Consider the following 17,977-nt stretch of genomic DNA (forward strand, 5'->3'; position numbering starts at 1 on the left):
GATGATGGCAGAAATGCTTTGACACAGACTTTATAATTAACATAATTCAATAGCAAACTAAACAAAATAAAGATTGTTTTAATCAAAATGATGTTAAGTATATGTGGGGACCTGCACTTTAGTATTACTTTCATTACAGCATTGTTTCAGCATATTGAAACTGGTGAAATGTTGCACGAATGTTTTCAGCCAAGCCCCCTGAGCTCTGCTCCTATTGGCCCAGCACCGTACCACGTGGTCGGGTAGTCACGCGTTTTCCAGGAACCCGTCAGGAAGAAGAAAAACAAAACAAACCCGAGAGAGAACTGTAGCAGCGTGTGGACTCCATTGAAAAATACGGCCTTGTTATTTCCAACAGAGCAACACACAAGAGAACCGACACCTTGCGAGATGTATGCGTGGGCGCCTTAAAAGTGGGTAAGAGTGTTATTCTGCCGTTTTAGAGGAAGTTCTCCGAGCAGATATGTGTTTTCTCTGCGGTGCAGGATTAGCTATGAAGCTAACGACAGGCTGTTGTTGTGTGTGCAGCTGCATGAGGAAGGGGGCGGACGGAGGCCATACTGAGTGAGAGGTGCATGGAGAAAAGCAAGCAAGATTTGTCAGTTTTCGCATTTAAAAGAAAACTGTTTAGGGCAAGATATACAATTAATGTGTATTTTAGTGAATTAAGCGTTCTGCAGGAATTGTCTACGCACAGAATGCAGCTGACGCAGGCTTCAAAACGAGTCTTAGCGCTAAATGTAAAAAAATGAAGGTCCCGCAGATTTTGTTGAAATTGTTTTCGTCATTTAATTAGTCAGTTTTTTTCTATCACGTTGTAACATGACATATGGTTCAAACCTACACTTCTTTAAAACGATTTTTCTCGACTTTTAAGCTATCCAAAGAATGCCACACCTCTTCCAATATTTATTTCCTCTTATTCAATTCGTTTTTTTTTTGGCAATGACATTTTAGTCGGTCAAAAACACAATTGAACTGTGTTTGGGGTAGAATACCTCTGTGCAATGCCAAACAGAGAAGTCTTTTAAGGACAGCACGAGCTCTCTGTGAGGTACACGCCCCCCCCCAACACATGACACAGCCATTGGTGCTGAAAAAAGAGGCTCGACACAGCCAGAAATTTCCATGAGATGTAATTTAGAAATACAGTTGAATCAATCTTATGTCTCCACTGGTGAAATAAACTAAGTATCAATATCTATATGATGTTCGTTTGTTTGGTTTTCCACCAAAACATAGTTTTATAATTGTATCTACGGACTTCGGCAGTTTCATGTTATGTATGAAAGTCACGGATTCACGTATGGTGTTGTGTTCGAGTTCTTTGATAGTACTTTGTAGATTTGACGTTAAATATCTCTTTTAATAAAGCTATCTAGGCCACGGGCATGTAGGCCTCCAACTTGTTTATCTTCTGCCTCAACCTAGATTGAAAAGGGCTGATTAAAATGAAGGAGCTGCCGTGATTGACAGTCGTAGCGGCCATTCTGGAACGCCTAGAGGGGGGACCTTGTCTCCGCTTGACCAATAGGAATGAAGGATTACGTGGGTGTCGCTGCACTGCGTTAGATTGAGATTTGTTTTGCTTTCCCGAGGATCTGTTTTGAGTGCAGAGCCTGTGGATGATCTGGTAGCATTTATGTCTTTTTTGGCGTTTATAATTGCTTATTTGGTATTTAAAACTACCTGTTGGATGGGGATTGTGAGGATGTCGAGATGTAGAAGTGTGTGCTGTCAGGCTGTGTTTTTCAAAGCAATTGAATCCATCACATAGATAGTCTGGGATGTCATTTTGTGATGATCTTTTATATTTTTCATTTGAACTACTGTTTCTTACCTTTTTTTTCTACTGGCATAGTGGTTGTTTATACGGAATTGTTAATCTGAAAGCACTATTACTTTTATATGCATTTACTGTGTTTGTACTAAAGCTGGTCATCCATAACTATCATCTTTGTTTCAGTGTGGGATAAATATTTGTATACCATCAACATTGGCTGGTACACTGCATATCTCAAATCATCTCATGCATCAAATTCAAGGTATTTTTCCCATTATTTTCTTTACCCAAGTGCTAATTGTTACTATTATTTTCAAGATTAATTTGCAACCATGTTCATGTATGGTTACAGTAGATGATTCAAAATGTAAGAGATTACAGGAGACGACATTTTGAATCTTAGAGAAATAATATAAAAAAAAAACATGAACTGCTTGTTTATGAAAAGTAAATGTTCAAATAATTTCTAAGACACTGATATATTTTCAGTAAACTTGAAATCACGTCAGACTTCCTCATAACTAGTAAAATATTTCTTATACTTTTACTTCCTTAACTCTGTATCATCAGTATTCCTAATTGAATGAGATGAATCAACCTTGTTCACAGTAAACATTTGGTATGACCACTCACTGTTGGACCCACTGGCTTACAGTAATCCGTCTGGAGGTGTGCATTATTTGTGTAACAGAGCTGCAGAGGACTATAACTAGACATATGATCAAAGAATAACATTCAATTGTGACATATGCCTGACGATTGCTTCTCAATGCTGATTGTTTTGTATATGCGGAACTATTTAACTGAATTGAGTATCATTGACTTAATCAAAAACACAATGAATTTACCCATCAAAGTTTGTTTAGCAAGTATTTTTAAATGCAGACCTGGATGCAGCCCAAAATAGCTACAGCAGCAATGACTTGGCTGTCTTAAAGAGCTGCAGTACTATGGTGCAAGGGCCGCTCGGTGAACTGAAGAAAGAATTTGCACTCATGGTGCATCTTGGTGAATGAGTTGGCTGTTCTCACTAGCGTTGACTTCCAACCATAAATATATCCAATTAATCTGCCAAGAAGAGCTTGGAGATACAACTGTAAACACTATCATGATATGAACAAAAGACTTCTAAAGGCCCAGATACACCGGCCAGTCACCTGAGAAGTCGCAGACACCGACTGTTGCGTCGCCGGACTCTCCTGCGTATTTGCCGACTTCGCGCACTGGAACACACCGCAAATCCGAGCCGAGCACGTATGAACTGCGCATGCGTGAGTGGCAATAACTCTCCTTACCAGCAGGCGGCGGTAATGTGTATTCATCATTCAAAAGAGGCAACAACCGGAAGACAGAGAAGAAGAACAGACTCCGTGATATAAACAAACAACAAATAGCGTTTTTCTTTCCATTTTCACTCTCGTCCATTGAAAACATGAACGAACAGGAGCAGGACGAACGGGAGGTACTGGAGCTAGCAGCCCCTTGGACTCACGCTTGTGTTAAATCATTTGTTTACCTCCCTCACTTCCGTTAACGCTTCTCATGCACTGATTCGCTAGCTGAACAGCCAATCAGTGTTATCCCTTTGTCCGACTTCCGGTGGTGTTCTCGACGCCGGCGTCAGGTCGGCAGAAAAGACCCGACGTTTCTGCGCACACCACTCCGAATAGGGCGTGCCCACGCTCATGTTCGGCCTGACTCCCATTTACTGCCGATTTCGGGCCGGTGTATCTGGGCCTTAATGGTATATACGAACCCTTTTCTATAAGTCAAAACTTAAGTAACACATTTTAATTTTAGAACTCTAAATACCTTGTTGATTTTAAGTTGATACACAATCGATACATAGTGAATAATATTTAACTAGCCCTACTTTTCTCGCTTGCATGTATTTGCTTACTTACGGGCCAGTTGTACATGTCAAATAACTGGCCTGAAAAATTATCTTAAAAAAATCCCAAACCTTGAAGCCCAATTGGCTGTTAGTGAAAATCCATTTTTGCAAATCTTTTGGACTCGTGATTAATTGTCCTTCGCGATTTTTTTCAGAGCTTCTCTCACAATAAGCAATCTGTTTGCTATTTTGCGAGAAATCTGGGAGCGACTGGTATCAGTAGGAAACTCGTTCCAGCTAAGACTCGGCTGATTGGCCTACTTGGATCGAGTCCAATGTTTTGAGGCGGAGAATGAGGGCTGTTTGCATGATAGTGAAGCTTTCAGCACACTACACTCCTCTTTTTGTTCAGACCTGAAGCAACATGGAAGAGAGGAAACATTTAGCAACAGATGTTGAAAATATGATTATTTGTTGTGATTTTTTTACCAGACCTGATTGTGTATAAAATATTTAACAATATTGATGACTGGGAAATTATGTTTTCTTCATTAAATTAGACCTCAAGCTAATAATTACTTTCATTAAAGATTCATCTATTGATTTAGTTATTTAATAAAATGCTCGCGTAGCAAACTACCAAAAACCCACATTTATAAAAGTATGAAGCTTCACATCTCTCAGTTTTTAGATGTAACCAGCTGTAAGTATTTTGCTCTAACTGATGAACTGTGAACCATTTAATTGTCAACATTGTATTACAGTTTACTTTCCGTCACTGGATTCATTCGTTAATCCTATAACAGGCATGGTGAAACACATTTGATTTTATCTGTCAGATAATGCTGCTACCCCAGCTGATGCTGTAAAAAAAGCCGTTGTCCGTGTCTTGATCTAATTGTAAACAGCCGCCGGTGTGAACCTGACATTGATTCAGCAAACTGCACATTTGTAGGAAACATGATACTGCAAAGAAATCTGTCCTTTTGAGAAACTTTGGCCTCTAAAGTTGATCTATCCTGAAAAATAGGCCTGGAGGAAATCTGAAATGTTGAACTCTGACAAAAGCTGCAGCTAATTATTAAGTTCATTATGTATTCATCTGCTGATTACTTTCTAGATTATCTTTTTTTGCTTTAATGCAGGAGCCCTCAACATTTGAGATAAACAGCATTTACAGCCATTTTCCCATCAACAATAGTCTCATATGTGAGTAGCCGACTAATCCTCATTGAAGCTGTACTTTGACATAAGCCCACCTTTTTAAACCTTGATTCTAACCCTTTATATATATATACAGTCTATGCTCTAACCCAAGTAAAGTCCCTTAAGTAAAATAACTCAAATGAAAGATGTACTGCCGGCAGTTTTCATCACCAAAGTAAATCAGACCAAAGCCTGAGAGAGACATTCAGCTCCTGTCTTTCAGGGGGCTGTCGCGCTCGGTCATAAATATATTGCTCCACATTGCAGCCTGTGTTTGCCACTAAGCAGTGAGCTGGATTATATGAAATCATGCTGCTGCAAAGTATTCAGTGCAGCTTTGCCTGGAGAGGTGAGGAGTGTTTGCGACTTGTTTTCTGCATGTTTGTACGATCACTGTTTGTACAGCCTTCTGCTGCCTCTGTGATAGGAAAGAGTCTGGATCAATGTTGGCGTTCACTGTTGTGATCGGGCCATATGTTTCCTCATTCTGCTTCTGATACTAGTACACCAGACACAGCTGCCCTGGTGGGAAGTGGAAATTGAAAAAGCACGATAATGATCACAATTTGTAGTTCAGAGGCTGAGATTTAAAATATACTTCTGGTCCTTAAGAGAGTTTGTTTGTACATATATCATTTTGTGCATGCATATACATGAGTGCTTTTATGTGCTTTGGTGTTTGATAAGGTGTTGCTTTTACAAACACGTTTGTACTCTTCCTGTACCAACGTGTTTTCTGACACTTCCTGTCTCTATGCAAAATGTGTTCTCACACATGGGGGACAGATCTCAGGGGTGAGAAGTTCATCTGAGTCAGTCAGCACCCAATGAGAGGAAGTGATGTTGTCCCCTCGGCCTCGGAGGAGTGGGATTGGTGTACGGTTGTGTGTCAGCTGTTCACTGCAGGGGTCATGTCTCCATGCAGATTCTCATTTATTTGCTATGCAAAGCAGCAAAAAGGCACAGAGAAAAGATCAGTCCAAGCGTTGCAGTCAGTAGGAGGTGCAGGAAAGTGAGAGGATGAGAAACAAGCAGAGAATTAGAGGAGGGTCCAAGTGATGGTAAAGCATAACGCAAACAAATCTGATGTTCTCTAAAGGAATGTTGAGAGGCAGTTTGGTTCAGAGAAAAGATCGGTGCTTTCCGAACATGTAATGGGGGCGGGGACTGGCGTTCACACCAAATTTCTCAGAGGCTTATTCTCTCAACAACTTCCGGCAGCTGCTGGGTAGACAGAGAGCTCCTGTTACCTGCGCTTGCAAGTTCGGTCTGTTGATTAGACGAAGAGACAAGGAAGAGTAAATCCGGACCAATATTAACAGATTCGTTAATGCCATACACCCCATCTCTGCCTTTGCACCATGAGCAGTTCTAAAGAGACTAACTTTATTCCATACCTGAAAACGTCAGTTGATTAATCAGTTAACCAGCAACAATTTATCATCTGTTGCTGAAGTCGTTGTACTCGCATAATTGTGAATATTGGTTGCTGGATGCTGTTATATATCATTGCAAACTTAATATATTTGGTTTATGGAATGTTGGTTGGGAATAACAAGACATTTGAAGACGTCATTTGGGGGTCTCTGGAACATTTGTTCGAGCTTTTCTGAAATGTTGTAGACATATGACGTAAAGCTTAATCAATAACAATTTGTCAATATCCCTACGATCTACCTAAGTTAAACGTGAGCCAGCCCCTTAGTCAAGCCCAAAGATAGCTTGCTAACCCAGTCCTCATCGTACAGGCCCCAGGTCAGTAGTGTATTTGCGTCGGTGAACGCAGTAGTCGACGGGAGGGACAGGAAAGATGAGATTACGATAGCTCGGCTCGGTGCTGTGTTGACTTTAGGTCCAGCTCTAGAGATGGAGGCAGAGAGCCCAGCCTCCTATCCAGCTGTTATCACTAGAGAGGGGGGGCCCAGAGGCAACCGTTTTGCATTCTTAGCAGCACTGGGACAAGGATTATCCTTTATGTCTTCCTCTAAAGATACAGAACCTGTTTATGTGACAAACACAGGCCTGGCTGTTTCATTGCTTAGTAGACTTTAATGTGAAGAAGAGCGTATGTTTTCAAAAACCAAAAGGGGAATTCTACGTAGTTTCACTTGCGCTCACTCTGCAAAAGTGACTAGTTAACATCTGCAATCCATAGGGGCGGCAATGAATTAGCTTTGTTGAACTGTGAGATAGTGAAACCCTTCATTTTCATTTAAGAGAGGGTGAGATGTACCCCTCGCTGTTGTGTTATTGCCTGTTTATGCCCTTGTTTATGCAGCTGCATGGCGAGACAGCAGAGAGGGAGAAGTTTTGCATAGCTGGCAGTGAATGGAAAGACAGTGTTAATAAATAATGGCAATTAAGTGTTTATTGAAAATGGTTTATATTGTTAGCCCGCTACCTCCTACAGCTTATTTTTGCAACCATACCTATTTGCTGCCCCAGCTGCATTTCCATGAACATTGGCCCTTCAATAGTGTTATATCTGTCAGTTAGTTTATAGATGTTTTTATCTTCACAATCTACTGTATATTTTCTACTCTCTAATGCCGGTTTATTTCTATTTTGAGATGTTTCTACTTTTTTTTAAAATTTCTAATTATGTGCAATGCCTTGGGTTGTTAAATCAGCCACAAAAAAAAATCAACTTAATGGAAGAAGTTCTATACGTGTAGCACATTTTTGCAAACCACAAATCAAAATAACTGGCTGACTGAGTTGTTGCTACCATTTACATTTACTTGACTGGTTGTAGTAGTTCTCACCGTGTAATTCAGAGAGGCAAAAATGATTATCCCTAAAAATGACTTTCTATACTAGAAAATGCACATAAACCAATAAGAGTCGAATCTCGCTCAACTGTCCCTTCCAGGTCTCTTTCAGTCAAGATGGTGAGGAAAACAGGGAATTTAGTCTCATATTGTACCTAACTTTAGTGGATCATAATATATTGTTTATGTCTTCTGGTTCAAAAATCAACCAAACCTTTCTGTGCATGTCAATTTCTGAGAAACAACACAGGCCATAATCTGCCCTGACTTTTAGCCCGCCATAGATACTGAGGGTGCGGGTGTGATAAATAATCTCCATCAAATCCAGTTTAGCCATTTCAAGTCTGTAGGCCTTTTGCAGTTTGGTGGGAAACAAATAAACTCTTCAGCTGTGTTGGAAATGTACCTGCATGTTACTCAGGGCTCGAGCTTAAGGACGTCCCGTTGTCCCGGGGCCGAAAAAAATAGTGTCGGGGAGGATAAAAAATAATCTTGGGACGAATTTGGGACGAGAGTTAAAATAAAAATACCCTGCTAACTCTACTACAAACGGCGATGAAAATGAAACCGACTGCACGTTTTGTGTAGCACACAGTTATTAAACCTCCTTGTCAACATAAACACACAAAACATTTAGCAACCTGCAAAATACACACACACACACACACACAGTACGTAGCTACAGCTGTGCCGCTGGCTGTCACCCAACTGCACAGCTGGCTGTGCCCGCGAATTCCTGGCCCGCAAATTTGCGGGTCTAGCTACAGTATGTACTGAGTGTGTGTATTTCGCGGGTTTACCGTTACATCACAAAAACGCACAGCAGAACCAGACCCTGGAGCGCCGGCCTCTTTATTTACTTACTCCTCTTCATCCCCTATGGGTAATAAGGCTGAGATGAGAACCCTCCATCGTATTTAGTCCTTAGCAATATGCTGCGCCTCTCCCCATGTATGGATGGGTACCGAGCCCCCGTATTAAACGGGCTCCGCCCGGGCCGGAATTATTGACGACAGTGGTAACGTTAAGCTCCGACGTTATCTGACTTTTTATCGGTACTGGAGACATTTAAAAAATATATGTCATATGTAGTATTGCTACATAAACATTATATCGCAGTTTTAGTTTATCCAACTCCGTTTCTAATATGCAATACGACTAGAATATGCGTCTATGATGTATTTTCGAGCTTTCCAATCCAGACGAGATCTCTCTCCCGCGTCTGTGTGCGAGGGGGCGGGGCAGTTTGTAAAGGTCTCCTGACTGTGTTACAGACTGTCCTCCTGGTTAGTGGTTACTCTGGGTTCTGTCTTAAGGACAGAGTGTTGGATTTTTTTGTTAATTGGATGGGACTCGATTTGATTCAATATTAGAGTAATTTTCTCGTTTGTGTGTTTGTTTAAATATATTTGGCCTTTGTTCATGTGATTGACTGATTTACTCAAATAAAAAGGTTTATGAATTATCATCTAATGATTTGTATGATGTTTTATTTATGTTAAAGGTCACTTTGAATGATTTTAACTAATGATAATGTAGAAAAACTAATATTTTAAATTCGGGACAATCCAGCCAGGACGGCTTAGATTGTATTTCGGCACGGTTCCGGGAGGATGTTGAAAAAAGTTAGTCGAGAGCCCTGATGTTACTGTTGACTTATGTATTTGTCGATTCTTATACCTCTGCTCTGTCTACTCTCTGTTTTTACCACAGACCTCAAGCATACAGAGAACAGCAGATCACAAGAAAACAGACCAGACCAGGCCCAAATACTGACATCCCCCCTTTTCCTCTTTCCCGCAGCCTTGCAGGCTGCATTCACAACATCTTGTCCTTTAGCAGTAATTTACTGTGCTAATCCAACAACCTCAGACCACTGGGACTGGACAGAAGAGCCCAGAGATCCCCCCCAGCTAAAGCTCTTAGCTTTGCCTGGCAATGCCACAGGTAAGAGGCACCAAACAGCAAAGAGGGTTTTGGTGCTGATTACTTTTATTATTTACTTTAGTATTTATTTATTTATGTTGTGTTGCAGCCCAGCATCATTGGGATGGAGCCTCCCTTTGCTGACGCATTTCAGAACTACTCTTTTGCTGACCAGGCCCTCACCAGCACCGACCTGCTTGCTTCCAACTCTGACCCAGATTTCATGTATGAACTGGTGAGTGGTTAAACGCACGCACGCACACAAACACACATACACACAATTATGAAACTAATATTATAACTTATCTTTAGCTAAAATGCCCCGTGTTCATCAGACTTGGTCTACCGTCCTTTTAGATCGCTCACAGCTGCTCACGCTGAGTTGACTCTGAGTTGCATCTGAATGAAGGATCCAGGTTTAAAGATCATCCGTCAAAATCCAATACCCTTTTCTTAAGGCTGGCGTCACACTGTCCCGAAATTGACACCAGATTGACACACGAATATGGAATTGTGAATTTCGTACGAAGATGGCCCCGAAATTGGTCAACAGCCAAGCAACAGCCGAAGCAAGTATACCCGCAGGACAAACGAAGGCCACACGATGGCTACACAACATCGTATTGAGAGTACGATGCGTTCGAACTAGGTCACGAAGGCGTCACGTGACCTCCCGATGGTATTTACATAATATGTTTACATGATTTTGTTGTGCAATAAAACAACCAGAGAAGTGATCTGCAAGGAAACATAGCACACCGTGTCCTCATGTTCCTGTTTTACCTGCTTAATACAGGTATCATCACTGCTACTGATTTCGATTGAGCAGGTCACAAATAGCAAGAAATGACAAAGTGTAAGAGGAGGTGCTGGGCCTGTAAGAGTTGCTCATGTTCTCTGAGGTGCATTTTCCTGGTTGTCTCATCATCAAAGTCTGCCATTCTGCAGGAACTGAATTGTGATTAATTGTGATTGCAGCTTTGGGAGTTACACACGGCTCTGCTCTGTAGAGTTGCTCAGGACTGACTGAGGAAGATGCTCTGAGGCTGGCCACGTTACCATGACACATGCGAAACGCTTGAGCTACTCAAATTCAGCTGTCTTCGCCAACACCGTGGTCCCATCTCGATGTCATCGTACTATAATGGCTACACGACGGCATTGCGAGGGCTTCACGTAGTCGTGTTGCCTTCCTAAGACAATCGGGCAGCTTCTTGTTTCCTTTGTATCGTCTTCGTGAGGCGAGAAATGCCCGATGGCACCGATGATCACACAAAGTAAAGACGAAGATGACACGATTTGACAAGATGCCCTCACGATGGCCTTACGAAGGGCAAAATGGAACCACGAATTCAACACGAAAATAAACCTTCGCAAGTTCTTTCGGCAATTTTTTGGCATGCCAAAGATTTTGCCACCGCTCACGAAGTTGCTGCCGGAGCCTGAGAAACTCCACCGGCGGTCATACAACGGCTTAAGATGCCCTCACGCATGGCCCGATGTTGTTACGATCAGAGCCGAAGTTGAACATTTCCTTTATCGTGTGTCCATCCGGTGTCAATTTCGGGACAGTGTGACGCGGGCTTAAAGAAGCGACTAAAATGCAGCAATAAGAAATATAGAGGAGATACCAGACACCTTATCGGTGATTCTAACTGGAATCTCTGTATTTCGAGATTAAGATTAACGTCTACGTTCCTGCCTTTTACTGTGAAACACCAGTTGAAAATGTGGTAAGTATACTACAAAGTTAGAGAAGCTTTGTTTGAGTTGCTATCTTTGAATATAAACAGTTCTGCACACCAAGATTAGGACATCTTCTGGTTTATTTAGTGAGTAATGATCCACTTTAAATACTGCAGGGAGGAGTAGTAAAAGCAGAAACTACCACAGTTGGATGAAGAGCTGCAGAATCCTAATGGTGTTTTCAAGATTCAGCACAGCCCCTACACCTCATTAACAGCTTCTCATACCTTGCTATGCAGTTCAGTGGAAAAACACTCACACCGTTGTCAGCGTGGCTCGAGTGGTCACAGTTACTCCCAGCTCGGCACAAGTAACCCCACCCGTATAAAAAAACACGATCAAGTTACATGTTGCACAACAAGCTCCACAGAAACACCAGAGAGAATTCAAAGAAGCGTAAGTCATGCTGTGATGTTTTTTCATTTCATTTAATCGTTTATTTGAACTGGGACAGTTCACATTAATGAACATTTTAAACTAAATATAAATGAGCCGGATTTTAGCTTTGAGCTCATTTCCATCCGTAGTCCCGTTTTGTTCATTATAAATAAGGACAAACAAATCCTGCATTTTGCAACATTTAAATACGTACAAAATGTCTGTGCCTGGTAATCACCAGAAGAAACATGCATATGAACCATTTTGAGAGTAAAGGTAAACGAAGGGTTCATTTATATTATCTTTGAATATGTTAGTGAAGTGCTGGATATTTTTTCAGAGTAAAAACAGGTCTTCTTCACTAATCAATAATATGAAAATACTTTCCCTCGCAGTCATAGTCATGCTAGTGGGGAAAACAGTGGCAACTCTGTGGCATTTAAAACGGAGAGGCCCATGCCTAATTGTTTATCAGCCGTGTGACATTTGCCGGGCTCACAGGTGGCTGATGGGAGACGGCTCCCCTGTCACCCTGTCAGCTGCAGGTGTCTGCCTTAATTTACCATCAGCTGTAGTCAAACAAAAGTGATTCACCCACTCAGTCCATTTCTTGCACCATAGTAAGGCGTTACTGTGACGACAGATTTCAAAAGGATCTTTCAATTATCTTCAACCCTCCTGTTAGCTTAGATATGTTAAGATATGGAACAGATTTACAATATAATGGTTAACTCTAAACCCTTCTGACTGAAAACACATGATGACAAGAAGACAGCGATATAAAGTCAAAGTGCAATTATCTCTGCCAAGTTGTCTTTCTCGCCATGTAGAAAACTGACACTTCACAAGAGTTTCTTTATATAAAATGACAAACAGTTTAGTTCCTGGAAGATCGGCTGAGAACTGTATATTGCTACAATAAACTAAACAAAAGGTTTTTTAACTCACACTGAATTACAAATCCTTTCAAAATAGTGTGTCATTGGTGCAACATTAATTCAAAATGTAATAATCCTAAAATCAAACCTATCATTTCTAATACTCTGCTGTTGCTTGTCATATTTCCAACCCTAGATGCCCTCTAGAAAAAAAAGGTCTTGCACAATATTAAAATATTATAGATATTTTCAGCAAAACCAATGGTTTGACATGGACACGTCTTTTATAACCTTCGTGCATTGTCAAATTCCCCCAATATTTTATATATATTTTTTTTCTAAAAATGTAAATGGTCTTATTTTCTGTTCTAGATTCTGTTACTTTGTTGTTAGTTACTGCAAACACTTCCTTTAAATATCATTTAGATATAAACCGTCTTCTGAGCCACCAGCTGCTGAATCCCTCCATGTTTTCCTCTCTGCAGCAGGACAGAGACGTCACCCACCGACAGAGCCCCTCCAGCGAAAGCCCCGGAGTGGGGGGCGATGGAGGGAAGGATGTGGAGGGCTGCGTGGACCAGCTCATGGGTCTGAGCGAGAGCGAGGCGGTCCACAGCAGCTCAGCGTTCGAACAGTGGGACTCCTACTGGGAGGACCTCACCAGGTAATGGATTATTTATTCATATGCTGTGGCTTATATATCGAGTGAAAAGCAGCAGCAAGTAAATATGACATCATTACACAAATGAATTCACTGAAACTCAAATGTCATACTGTTTTTCACATCTCACACATTTTAAAAGTGGATTGCCAACAATTTTGGATTCTACATTTTGTGCCTTTTTTAATAGCATGGTATTGATCAGAAACAGGAGGTTGGGTTAAGGGTCCACAAGACTTGTCTGTTTTTAAAGCTGGATTGAGGAACTTGCAGGGCCGCCCCTCCCTACACGCAGATCACGCGGACTGCGTGGGGTCTCACCTCGCGGAGGGGGCCTAATCTTGCGGAGGGTGCCTCACCTCACCCGAAGCGCAAATTCTTAAATCCTTCCATTGGATCCCAAATTGTTTTAGTTTTTTAAAATCTAAATCTCTCTTAAATGGGCGGCAAGTTACTGGAAATTCCCCAAACCAGCGATGTATTAACCACACAACTTTTGTCTGTTCATCCAAAGCCTGACATTACTATCTATAGCACTTTATTATTGTTTAAAAACTCAAAGATAAGAATGGTCAAAGGTCACAAAACACACATGCTTTTGGCCTGACTGAATTCATATGCTAATTGTGAACATTTTACACATTTGTTTAATAGGATTAAATGATGTCAGTGATGACATTTTGGACAGACATGGATGTAAACTGCATCTTGACTGGTGGCTGAAGGCTGTGGGATGGTCATTTTAGTTGCTTGATAAGGTGATTTTTTTTTAAAGCTAATAATCAACCTATTGTCGATGAGTTAAATTAAAAGGTTGTATGGTTGAGGTTGCAGAGTCGATCTGTGCGAAAGGACAGGTTTTTTAAAGCATTGCAGTTCACCATGCCAGACGAGTCATCATTGAGGCAGATCAGGGTTGTTTGAGGCAGCTAGAGTGTTGCTGGATGGCAGGGAGTGGTTTAAGATGTCAGTAAACAAACCAAGCAGCTGGCTGCCGCAGTCTCCTGAGATCTCAGGTGATGCTCCGTCTGTCCTGCAGATATCCTGATGCTCTGCCTTCAAAATAGTTTGTGCACTCTCTCCTCTGATGCACAGTGTCAGCTGAAGTTAGACAACCACTTTTGGAGTCTAGAGGCGATTCATATTAAGGTCAGAGTTGGGTGTAATAATATTACTTTTGTCGGTAACGGAGTAGTGTAACGCGTTAATTTTATAATTCAATAATCACACTACAGTTACTAACATTGCCCCGACACGCATTGCTTCGTTACTTTTATAAAATAATCCCACTCACTGACAGACGAGGGGTTTCCGCCGCCGCAGGTTTGTATACATGTAGGCCTACGTAATCTGCGCGATTTGCGCGTCCACATCTCACAATAAACATGGCTGAGTCTTTTCATCTGTAAACTTCCTCAACGGGGCCGCTCGCTCTCTTTTCTTGATTGCCCTCTCACGGATGAACAGTTCAATGTCCCGCTTTATTGTAGGAATTCTGCCATGTCTATACCACTTTAGTTTGACCATCTCTGTTACTAAGTTATGGAAAACTAAATAAATAAGTAATTAGATACCTTACCGTTACTGCGCTCATAAAGAATGATAAGAATAAGAATAATGCGTCTTGAACTGGTTTAATTAATTAGTGTCTTTACGTTCCACAGACTGTTGCTTGTTGTGGTAGGCTGGTAGCCTATTTTAATAAAGAGCATATAAAAAGAAAGACTTGCTTCCTTAATGCAATAGTAATTGGAGGTGCAAGTGGAGTCTCGCAGAGGCAAAACTGTGGCGCGCTTACACTGTAGGTGCGCTGCAGTCTGCGTGATCTGCCTGTAGGGAGGGGCGGGCCGGCCCTGCGAGTAAAGTAACGAGTAAAGTAACGAGTAAAGTAACGAGTTACTTTATGTAAACAGTAACGAAGTCGTGTAATATATTACTTTTTTTTAGTAATGACCCCATCTCTGATTAAGGTGGAATAGTGCAACTGGCTGCTGCAGGGTAAGAGGGTTGAAAGATGAGGAAAGTCCCGTTTCCTTTTGGTTATTGAGTGAGTCATTTCTTTACAACTGTCAAGATTAGCTCCACGCTGCTGCTAAGTCGCTCAATTGCATACTGTGTTAATGGGTAAGTCTTATTCTGTGAAGTATAATGTACCTTCGCTCCTTACTGTTGTTTTACCCAACAATCTGGTAAATTTCAGAAAGAAATGTAGGCAGTGTCTATGAGTGTCAAAACTGTCACTGAAAGATGTTGTGCTTCCTCTGAGCTCTCTTTTGATCACTTTAATGTTTTGACTGCCTTCAGGTTTTAAACACTTATTCTAAAAGGTCAAAATCCTAAACGGATGCAAATTTGCTCTGGATGGTTTTCATTGAGGCACATGTGCATCTATCAGACCTGCAATAAACTTTGCTCACATGCTAAATCCATGCCATTGCAATTTTGAATTAGTGCAGAAGGTATGTTGTGCAGTAGATCTATGGTTGCAACAAACAATAATTTCGTTTCATTTGAAAGGTTATTTACAATGACAAGACAATGGTAGCTTTCCTGTTGTCTGAACTGTGTTGCTCTGTGCTCGGCAGATACACACGGCTGGCCAGCTGTGAGATCTTGGGCAACAAAGAGGTGGATTTCCTTGGATTGGATGACCTCTCTAGTCCCTACCAGGATGAGGATGTGATTGGTCAAACCCCGACCCTGGCTCAGCTCAACAGCGAGGATTCGCAACCTGTGTGTGAGGCGCTCTACCCCCCTGCTGATATGAGTTGCCCTCCACTTCCCGGTCACAGTAGGAGACCCCTGATCGCTGGCCAGGGATTTGGCCCCGGCTCAGCACGGCCCTCCCCCAGCTCCTCTTCCCGTCTTTCCCGCAGCTTTCTCCCAGACTTTCCTGAAACCTCCCAAAAAGCCACCAGACCCGTCCCCTCCTGCACCGAGACCATGGCCAAGACCCAGACCCTCCTCAGCCTCACCCAGGACTACGGCCATGCGCAAACCAAGCCTTACGGCAGAGGAACCAAGATGGCAGCCCCGATGGACTTTGTGCGGAAGGCTAAAGTCCGTGTGAGTGCCGGGCTTAAAACTCAGCCCGACATGCCCTCCCAGATGGCCTTTGAGAGGTCAATCCCACCTCCACCGCTCCCCCAGTCCCACGACGGGAAGGCCGGACCCTCAGCAAGCGCCACCTTGGTGGTAGTTCCTGCTGCTGCAGACAGCGGCTTTGGCAGCCAGATGATCTATGAGAGGGCTGCAGAGGGTGGAGGGAAGAGTGAGGTTCCTGTAGATTGGTCTGCCAGCGTCCCCACCCTGGTCGAGGCCAGTCCGGCCATGGAGGGCAGCACCTCTGAGCAGGTCAGCGGAGAGGTGGAGGCAGGAGCTAGTGGGGGTGCTCTGGATAAAGAGGCCAGTGAGAAGAGCAAGGAGGAAGAGCACAACTACTCTCTGTTCCTCACCCGCTGCAGACTGGCCAGCAGAAGCCAGTCCGTGCTGGAAGAGGACGAGGAAGAGGAGGAGGAAGACGAGGAAGAGGCGGAGGAGGAGGAAGCCGATGGGCTTGAGATGGATGACGAAGACCACGATGAGGGTTTCGGCAGCGAGCACGAGCTGTCTGAGATGGAGGAGGAGGAGGACGACGATGAAGAGGAGGATGAAGACTACGAAGCTGACAAGGACGAAGACATGAGTGACGCCTTCTCCGAGCCAGGTAGCAACCTTCATGCTTCCGGTGTTACCAACAAACTGTCACTGTCAACAAACTGTCATTGTTAGCTTTCTGTGTTTCTTCCTCATGACTTTTCTTTCTCTGTCCCCCCCCCCCGGCTCCGATGTCTTGTTTTCTCCAGGTTGTGAAATGGAGCTAATGGACGACATTAGAGGTCTGACGACGGGAGTCACCACCCGGAAGAGAGGCAAGCGTCGCTACTTCTGGGAGTACAGCGAGCAGCTCACCCCCTCCAAGCACGAACGCATGCTCAAGCCGTCTGAGTGGGACAGACACACGCTGCCTAGCAACCTGTACCAGAAGAACGGGCCTCTCCATGGTAAACACACAGACACGTACGGTACATATATACCAGGGGTAGCCAACACGGTGCCCGCGGGCACTTAGTCGCCCGCAGGGGCAACGTGAGTCGCCCGTAGGGGCAACGTGAGTCGCCCGCGGGGCATGTTCTAAAAATAGCTCGCCAAGCAAGTCCATGTATAAAATACACAAAACAAAAAAGGAAATGTAATTAAAAGAATCTACCCTATGCATAAACGAAACCTAAATCATAGCCAACTCTATCTACTTAATATAACTCTATATCTATCTAACACCCCTCCTCCCGCCACCCCCACAATGAATATCGACCAATCACGTTCTTGCTTGATTTGCGTGTCCAGAGTTGCAGTCGGGAAGAAAAGCAATGTGGCACCTCCCTGCTGATTTTCCTTCTGGCAGAATCTACATAACACATCAGCCCCATTGAACAGCCTAGTCGTGCCAGCCTACACAGCACATGAGGGGCAGAGATTTACTCTGTGTGTTGCAACTTGCATATATATTTATTGCACTTGACGCACACACACGCATGGCGTAATTTCCACTGGGTACAGGAGGGACATGTCCCCCGCTCTTTTCGAAATCCCGTTTGTGTCCCCCCACTTTACAAATATGTGTATTATTCTTTTTTAACGCAAGCCGTCATCGCCACGGAGGAGCACACAGCCTCTGTGAGCGAGCGAGACAGAGGGAGAGAGAGAGCGAGCTAGGGAGGGAGGGAGGGAGGGAGGGAGAGAGAGGGAGCGAGA

General features: G+C 43.0%; 1 protein-coding gene across 10 annotated transcripts in view; it reads left to right on the forward strand.

Annotated features, from left to right (window-relative positions):
• The first annotated feature begins 258 nt into the window (after window positions 1-258).
• The window catches only part of crebrf (creb3 regulatory factor), a 28,938-nt gene continuing 11,219 nt past the window's right edge, over window positions 259-17,977 (forward strand). The window contains exons 1-7 of one of the 10 annotated variants that reach the window (XM_079649864.1): window positions 269-413; window positions 1,967-2,045; window positions 9,308-9,541; window positions 9,630-9,755; window positions 13,008-13,186; window positions 15,769-16,889; window positions 17,029-17,226. In XM_079649864.1, the coding sequence (XP_079505990.1) occupies window positions 9,533-9,541; window positions 9,630-9,755; window positions 13,008-13,186; window positions 15,769-16,889; window positions 17,029-17,226 (1,633 nt within the window). In that variant the 5' untranslated portion in view covers window positions 269-413; window positions 1,967-2,045; window positions 9,308-9,532. Of the gene's footprint in view, window positions 418-555; window positions 572-1,966; window positions 2,046-9,307; window positions 9,542-9,629; window positions 9,756-9,918; window positions 10,200-13,007; window positions 13,187-15,768; window positions 16,890-17,028; window positions 17,227-17,977 lie in introns of those variants that run through there. The other 9 variants (XM_079649866.1, XM_079649867.1, XM_079649869.1 and 6 more) reach the window with 9 other exon arrangements.

The sequence above is a fragment of the Notothenia rossii genome, assembly GCF_949606895.1.
Source record: "Notothenia rossii genome assembly, chromosome: 9".
In the NCBI taxonomy this organism is placed as follows: Eukaryota; Metazoa; Chordata; class Actinopteri; order Perciformes; family Nototheniidae; genus Notothenia; species Notothenia rossii.